The sequence below is a fragment of the Quercus suber genome, unplaced genomic scaffold, assembly GCF_002906115.3.
Source record: "Quercus suber isolate HL8 unplaced genomic scaffold, Cork oak 2.0 scaffold_15, whole genome shotgun sequence".
In the NCBI taxonomy this organism is placed as follows: Eukaryota; Viridiplantae; Streptophyta; class Magnoliopsida; order Fagales; family Fagaceae; genus Quercus; species Quercus suber.
The window spans coordinates 1,537,395-1,546,715 of NW_027069480.1; the positions used below are offsets into that span (position 1 = coordinate 1,537,395).

The following is a 9,321-nucleotide window of genomic DNA, read 5'->3' on the forward strand; positions in this document are numbered from 1 at the left end:
GAAGAGCTCCCTCAACTTTAGTGTGTTCAACCTGTGACAAGTAACACGAATAAGACACAAAGTTAGCAACACATTTATCAACTGTACGTTTTTTTAGTGAAAGTTCATTCATGTTTCCCACATTAATTTCAGGAGGATGATTCAATTTGATCCTGGAAGAAGGTCCTTTCTCTTCATGGGTTTCAGAATCAGGTGAAATAGGTAAGTCTGATGAATCTTCTATAACACTTGGAGTATTTGGAGTACTAGGAGATGCAAGCTCTTGTTCAACAATTTCTTGAACTTCCCTAAGCTCGAGAGGAAGAATTTTTTTTGGGATTTCCTCACTAAATTTCTCAAAACCAGAATCTAAAGATTCATTAATAACAATATTTACTGTTTTCATTACCTTTATAGTTCTTTTGTTGTATACCTGATAAGTCTTGCTTGTAGAGGAGTATCCCAAAAATATTCCTTCATCACTTCGGGAGTCAAATTTCCCACATTCTCTCTATTCTTGAGAATGAAACAAGTACTTCCAGAGATTCTGAAATATTTAACATTTGGCTTTCTTCCCTTCCATAACTCATATGAAGTCTTCTTAATACTGGGTCTAAAATACACTCTATTAACTGTATGAAAGTCAGTGTTGACAGCTTCTTCCTATAAGTTTCTAGCCACATCCTTGTTGTGCAACATGACTCTAGTCATCTCTTGAATAACATTGGTCTTCCTTTCTACCACACCATCCTGCTGAGGAGTAATAGGAGCAGAGAATTCTTGAGATATACCTGATTTTGTACAAAAGGACTCCATATATGAGTTCTCGAATTCTTTAACATGATCATTTCGAATTCGATCAATCTTTAGGCTCTTTTCATTCTGCAATCTTATGCATAAAACTTCAATGTGCTCAAGAGCATCAGACTTGGATCGTAGGAGAATGACCCAAGTGTACCTAATGAAGTCATCCACCACAACCATGATGTATCTCTTTCTACAAAGAGACTCGGTTCTGGTTGGACCCATAAAATCCAGATGCAGTAGCTCCAATGGTCTGGATGGAGCAGATGTCTGAATGCTCGGATGTTTAGCTTTTCTATGTTTCCCAAGCTAACATGGTCCATACACCATATTGCTCACTCTACTGAGCTTTGGTATCGCCAAGACTGACTCATGCTTAGATACAATTGAAAGATGTTTGTACCTAACATGTCCCATTCTTTGGTGCCATAGATCTTCATTTGGTAAACGAATGCTATTGCACACAATATCAGCATCAGGAACCAAGCTATAACAGTTGTCTAGAGTGCGAACACCATTGATGAGCTTCTTTCCAAACTCATCCATGACAAGGAATTTTCCCTTTGAGAATAGTACCATAAAGTCTTGATCACATATCTGACTTATGCTCCACAGAGACCTTCTACATAAAGAACATTAGCAATGTCTGGCAGTCTAGGTAGAGATATGATTGCTATTCCTTTAATCTGTGACTTGCTCCCATCACCAAAAGTGACATTACCACCTTTCTTAGACTCAAAAACCTTGAAGAGAGATCGGTCTCTAGTCATGTATCTTGAGCAACCGCTGTCAAGGTACCACAAACACGTGTCCATAACCTTAAATGCGGACTTCATCATGAAGCACACTTCGTGCTAGATGACAGATTGCCTTTTATGAACTAAACTTTTAACTTTCACTCTTCTTAGACGAACTACTTTGAACATTTTCATTTTGAGACAATCTAATTTCTTCTTTGTCAAACTGAGATCTTTTCCAATAGTCATCATAATAGAATTCAAATAACTTTTAGACTTGCATTTTCTGATACACTCAAACAAGTAGAGATTAGAAAAACAAGATGTATTTGAAAACAATGATCTCTTCAAGCCGGTTGCAACAATGACAACAGAGGTCAATGGATCACACAGTAAAGATTAACCCTAATTAGAGTGTGTTTGCTCTGATACCACTTGATAGGCTAAGAATGTATTGATCCCTTGTGATAAATTAATTAATTAATTAGCCGAGTTTATTAATTAATCAAATAAACATGTAAAGTGCGTGGTAGCACAAACGAATCACCAATTAAACTATGCATGCAGTAAAAAATAAATTGACATGGTGATTTGTTTACGAATGGGGAAAGCCTATATGGCAAAAGTCCCACCAGGTGATTTTAAGGTCACCACTCCTGAGAATCCACTATTATCATAACAAGTGGTTACAAGTAAAGGAATCCCAGTACCTTACTAACTTACAGTTGAACCTTTACCCCAATACCCAATTAGACTTGTTTTGTAGTGACAATCTCTTATTTTCAATGCACAGCTCCCAGTACGTGACTAACCAATTACGAGGATCCCAGTACGCGACTTGATCACCAACTTGAGAATGATATTGACTACAAAGTTCTTCGGTTCATCAGCATAATGAAGATCACGAAACTCCTTGGTTACAAAACCCTACAGTGTATAAACACAACAGCTTCTTGAAGAGAAAGAAGAACTAGGGCAAACTAGGTTTCCGGTTACACTTTTCTTCACACTCGTGGAATTGTGCTCTTATGCAACTTGTGTCACCTATTTTAGCCCTTAAAATAATCCTTATATATGTTTAGGGTTGTAAGAAAAGAAAGCCCAAACATATACCCACAAATTGGATGAAAAACAGTCTTGAAAATGAAGTTTCATAAATCTCGATAGATAGCCATCTATTGAGCTAGTTGCCAAGCCACAGGCTTCAGTAGCTTTTAAACCTCGATAGATGCTAGTTGTCGAGACAACTATTGAGCTTTAAAATCTGGCATTTTATCACTTGATTTTTGGACAAACTTGCATGGTTTTAACATTTGAACTTGAAATCTTATTTCTTGAAGTATTAAACACATCATAAATCTATCCAATTACAAGTAAAGTGCGTTTTATCAAAGGATTAACCAATTACATAAAATATTGACATATGCTCCTAACATGAATCACATATGTCCTAACACTAATATATTTATTTTTATCTTAAGTGATGTTGATAAGGTAGTCTACGGGCTATTAAATTAATTTTATTTTGGTGGTTAATTACGTTAATATTTTCTATTCCATAACAGTAAAGATTATTTTCAAACAATAACAAAATGTCATGGCTTTTGAATAGAGTTGTGATGTGCCTTTGTGTTAGAATTCCTTTCCCTCTCCCCTGTGTGTGTGTGTGTTTGTTTAAAAAAAAAAAGGTAATTGTCCCACATTGCTTAAGAGAGAGTGTTATGTGTAGTATAACTTTCTTCATTCTCCCTTAAAAGTTACCATAACTTTTGAGTGGAGTTGTAGTGTGCTTTTGTATTATAACTTCTTTCTCTTTCCCCTATGTGTGTGTGTGTGTGTGTGTGTGTGTGTTTGTTTCTCAAAAAAAGAAAGAAAAGAAGGGTAATTGTCTCACATTACTTAAGAGAGTATGTTGTGTGTAGTATAACTTGCTCCACTCTCCCTTAAAAGTTACATTGGCTTTTGAGTAGAGTTGTGGTGCGCTTTTGTGTTAGAACGCTCTTTCCTCTCCCCTGTGTGTGTTTGTTTAAAAAAAAAAATGTTAAGGACTAAATTAACACATTTTAAAAATTATTAGTCAAATTGAAATACAGTATAAAGCTTAGAAACGAAATTTGTAATTTACTCATAAGTTTATTTGGCATATTGTTTCATAATATAATAAACATACTAATTATTGTTGCATGTAAATCCCCTGCTCATTTTATTTATCTTTTATTTATAGTTCTTTTAGCAAAAAGTTAGATAAACAGTTTCCAAACAAATACTATGAAAACTTTTGTTGTGTTAACATTTTCTTTTATCTTTACTCAATCAATCACTTGTCCTCCACCCCTTCACTTTTTTTCTTTTTCTTTTTTTTTTCCTTTTTTTAAAGAATCATCAATTATTTTATTTTTTAATTTTCTTTTACTATTAATATTTACTAATCACTAGGTGACTGGCCTACACCTCTAATTTCCACTCAATAAATAGTAAATTAAAAGTACATCCAGTATGTTGTTGGGTTTTTTTATTTTTATTTTATTTTTGGTGTTTAAAAAGACCAAAATATTGTAAAAATGATCATATTTAATATTATTTCATCTGTACTTATAAAAATTAGGGTTAAAGTTTACAAAATTTTAATTTATGGGTCAAATAAAAGAAATATTATCTATAATTTTTTTTTTAGTGAATCCCTGGGGCATAACTTGGCGCCGCCCCTCACCCCTGCATGTACATCAATTCAACATCATTCGACAACTCATATAAAAAGAATAAAAATAATAAAAATCATTCGACCATAATATGATTATGGTCAAAGCAATGGTCAACCTTTGCTACACTTGGCAAAAATAGTAGTTGCGCAACTTTTCCGAAATTTTGTGGCATCTAACTTCGTTTTGAACTTGATTTGGGCCTGTAACTCTTCGTTTTTAAGAAATTTCATCTTCTTTTAGACGGTCGGATTTTCAATTATCTTTTATCAAAATTTGGTCAATTATGGTAAAACTTGGTCAAAATATATTAAAATGTAGATTTTGCTTTGAAATTGTGTATGAGCTTTGATTATCTCACACTCTAATAATACACTTAAATGTGGACATTTTTTTTTTCTTTTTGAAAATACAAACACTTGGTACGAAAGTATGTAAATTGTGTGTACAAAGTGTATATTACATAGTGTGAAGCAATAATTTTTCTAATAAAATTTGACATTAGGGTGTCTTTTGGGCTTGATCAAAACTTGGTTAAACTTGAAAAACGTTGGTTGAAATTTGGTGATTGAGGTCTAAGTTCGAGGTTTGGCTTATAATTCATATTATTGATCATTCCCTCTTTTGATTAGTTTAAATTATCTTTAATTAACATGATTCCCAAGGTTTTTGGATGTTATTTTTCACTCTAATTGTTTTGAAATAATATATTTTTTCATCTTTAGGTGTTTGTTTGTAGGTAAAATGTTGTCAACTTTGTAAAATGTTTTTTGCTGAACGTAAAAATCTTCTTAAAAAGTTGTAATGTTTACCTTTAAAAGTTTGGTAAAACATTTTACAAAAATACGCAGTAGCTTCCTTCACCCTATTTGATGGTTAGGTCATTGGCCCAATGGGCTAGGCAATTGGTGCCGATGGTACGGTACCCAGAGATGTCGCTTTGACGATCGGTTCCGATGGTCTAGTACCCATAAATGGCACTTCAACGATCAGTTCAGGTAGTTCGGTGGCCAGAGTTGCCACTCCAATCACTAATGTTGACAGTCCAATGACCGAATACACCTTTCAGAAATCAGTGTTGGAGGTCCAATAATCGAAACTGTCGTGCTGGCAGTTTCGTCACTAGAGACACCACTCCAGTGAAGCTCGCCAACAGTCTTGTTGCCAAAGCCACCGTTCTGGTAATCAAAGTGTTTGTTTTATTTTTAGGCCAAGATAAAATAATGATTTTTGCAAAATCCAATGATAGACAAAATAAGATATTCACTCCTGTTGTAAGAATCTATTGTTGTAAATAGAAAAGGCGAAGTGTTGGGTTAAAATAGATTGACCCCAGTTAATTAATTCTATTACCCAAAGTTGATTAATTTTGTCAAATTACATACAAATCGTGGAGGCATAAACAAATCACCAAATAAATTAAAATGCAACGGAAAATAAATTAACATTGTGATTTGTTGACTAATGGGAAAAACCTTTGATAAAGCAAAAACCCCATCAGGTGAATTTCAGGTCATCACTCTCAAAAATCCACTAAACAATAATCAAGCGGTTACAAGTATAAGAAATCTTACTGCTACCAGGCCTATCCCAAAATATTAACCTACAATTGAACTTTTGCTCCAATCTCCAATTGGACTTGATCTTGTAGAGATTTCTTCAATTTGCACGGATCCCAATACATGACTAACTCCTTTGCATGAATCTCAATATATGACTAACTCCATAGTAACCTTTTGATAGTTGTAGTTGATTTGCAACAACTTCATATAGAAACACCAATAAGATCTTCAATGGTTAGTGCTAGAGACTTTGGTTGGTTATAGAACCTAAAATCGTATAAGAAACACAACATGATCTCTTTCTTCTATAGGAGGAGGCTAGGGTTTCAAAAAGAAAATCTTATGAAACTTTTGGTATTGGGACCTGCAGATTTAGCTTTTCTTGAGTAGTTCTAGAGTAATCTTTATGTCTTCAATGAAACCACTTGTAATGATAATCTTCAACCCACTTAGATCTACCCAATTACAAGTAACGTGAGTTTTGACATAGAATATGCCAATTACGTAAAAATATGAACCTAACACAAGGCATTAGCACAGCAATGGGGATTTGCTTGAATTAAAAACATTTCATTGTTTGGCATTATTCTTCAATAGGTGGAGTTTTAAATGCTTTTACTTAATATAAATATTTTATTGGGGAACACAAGGAAAGAAAAAGCAGGGACCCAAAATCAAACCCATACCCACCAGCCAGCAGCCCAGCCATCACCCACATACCAGACCCACGACCCACGCCCGAAAAATTCAATCACCACTAATAAAATCTCATGAATAGTTTGTGGAGCTCAAAGCTCTGGCCATAGAGGCCATGGAGCTTTGGCTGAATGAGTTGGGCGAGAGAAAGAGAGGGGAGTGTTAGGTTTGGGTTCAGAGGGATGGAGAGAATGATTGAAAGAGAGATGACAAAGATGAGAGAAAAGAAAGAGAGAGTGCTGAGTCAGAGGAAAGAGAGAATAAAATAAGAATTTTTTAAGTTTACAATTGTGCTACAATAGTTTCTAAATTTAAGATGCTATTGTAGCAAAGTGGTAAAACTTTTTAGGTTTACATGTCCGGGTAATGTATCTTTTTAGTGGTTGAATGCTAAAATGTAGCATATATAGAGTTTTACAACTCTGGATACTGAAGCTCTTAGGGAAGAGAGGGTACAACTTAAGTGGCCGATATAATATGTGAACTCTAGATAAGTGCTAAAAAAACGTTCAAAACATTGAAAATATGAAGCACAAAGCAGAATTCTTTAGAAAGGAAAGGATTTTACAAACTAAACAGATTCGCAATTTCAAAACCGACCACAAGCAATGCCAAAATTCTAACTTCTTCTTCTTTTTTTTCTTTTTTTCTTTTTTATTTTTTTTTTTTTTTAATAATGAAACTTCTAATTAATTGATAATATCACTGTGAAAAAAACTTAAATATTTTTTAAGACAAAAGGCTTAATGAAATTCAAGATAGTTACAAGTAGCCCTATGATCCCAACAATGGTTGCGGTGCCTCTCCAAATATCACGAAAATATACTGTTCTCAAGGATTCCATATTACGGTTCCAATCATTCTCGTAATACTTATTAATCTGCTCAACACGCTCTTTGTAAAAAGTATTTTTTTTTTCCCGTAATTTCAAGGGCATGTCTATTAACCATAGTAGCAACTGCTTTATTGCTACCTAACCTGTTCACGATAATTCCTTTGTCAACAAGAAACTCTACATCATCTCTATTTTTGATAAGATAATCCAATAGCACAATATAATTGCATATTTAAGCTTCAAATGGATAATGACACTGCTCCAGGGCCATGATGTTTCGGAAAATCCCTTCAGTTTCATCATATACCTCAAAGCATGACTTTTGAGAAAGTTTGCATATCCACCAAGCACTGAATGTATTTCAAGAATGGCAAGCAATGCTAGAGCCATGAGCAAGTTAAGCAAGGAAATGTGTCAATGAGGATACTCTTCTTGAATTCTATGTCAAGTAAGGTTCCATTTTTAGCCTTTCTGAATATCATTCCTGCATCATCCAGCTTTGTTGCATTAGGTAGATTTTCAATAAGAACGTCATCAACTCCAATAAAAACCTTGGATGGGTAGAAGAGATATCTCATCAAATCAGTGAAATGCTTCACTTTCTTCTTATCAACGAATACTGTGTCATTCTTGGGTACGGGAAAAAGGAAATTACAGGAAAGCTTAAGGAAGGAAAAATATTTGTTTTGTTCAGACTTAGAAAATGCTGAGTGTAACTTGTCGATAATGAAAAATGGAAGCTGATTCTCTAGTAATAACAAGTCTTGCGCTATGTGCTTCCTTAGCAATGGTTTACATGATATACAATCTTTTTTATGTTCTCCTCTTGCAATGCTTATATCTTCACTCGTATCACTTTCATCTTCTCCACACATAGCAGTCCTGAAGAGCGCATCAATTGCAGCAGACCTCAAGAAGAGCTCAATAATAAAGATTGAATCCAATACAACCATATTCACAAAATCTTCGCTGCTGATATCAAAATTCTCATCATAACATCGATGAATCTTTAGTTCATTTGCTTCAATGGTGCTTGCAATATCCTTGTGGCATGTCCCAGTCCGATAACAAAATTCCTTCAGATGTCTTAGTTTCAGCATTTCCATGGCATGCAGTTCATATTCTCCATGGTGAAGAGGGCCTATTGATATTAGCTTTGGAGTGTAGGCGTCTTTATTTACTGAAAGGGAGAAAATACACGCTAGGATGCCTTTTGTGATTGAACGGGCCGAATATTGTCCGCGGACGTCAAGATGGGCGAGCCCGTCATTTGCACGGGCCTCTAGTGGATGGATCTCGTGTGGACGGACCGGATACAGACGGAGCAAAGGAAGGTGGGCTGGTTAAGCCATGGGCCTGTTGGACCCCTTAGTGGGGATATCTGGGCCCACTCTCATAAGGCCCTAAACAGAGTCCTTGGGTTAGTTGGACTCCGAAAATCTTATATATTTGGTAAAGATCTTCCCTATAATGAGGAAATCTGTCCATCACGTTTAGGATTCTACAAAAAGAGTCCTATAAGGAAAAGACTTCCGCACCAAGAAAGAGATGTCAACCCTCTACTACTATAAAAGCCCCAATACCCTCACAAACCAAGGTACGCATTATTGTACCCTCTCTATCACTCTAGAGTTGTGAGAACACTTTCTGACTTGACCTTCGGAGGGTATTTGGCCGGCACCACATCGGCGCCCTTCGGTAGGTTTTCTCCTTTGCTTTGTGCAGGTTAACATATAAGCGAAAAGGGCATTGTGCAACTCATTGGTGAACTTCTCAGATTCATCAGTTGGCGCCATCTGTGGGAAACTCGTAAGAAGAAAGCAGTCAGACGTTGCTTCATCCCTAAGACAGAAGAGTTGCATGGTGTTCACTCGCTCGATGGCAACAACCAACGACATCCAAGGAGAGGGACTACCCACGACCGCACTCGAAAGACAGGTCCGGACCCTCACTGCGGCCGTGGAGCGTCTCACCAAACAAAATCATGACCTAGANTTTCATTTTGAGAC

The 9,321-nt window shown here is 35.6% G+C and overlaps 1 protein-coding gene across 1 annotated transcript; it reads right to left on the bottom strand.

Annotated features, from left to right (window-relative positions):
- Positions 1–7,692: 7,692 nt before the first annotated feature.
- On the bottom strand, positions 7,693–8,418 carry LOC112034090 (UPF0481 protein At3g47200). Its single transcript, XM_024066872.2, has one exon. It carries the CDS (start codon positions 8,416–8,418, stop codon positions 7,693–7,695), a length of 726 nt encoding a protein of 241 aa, XP_023922640.2.
- Between the last annotated feature and the right edge of the window lie 903 nt (positions 8,419–9,321).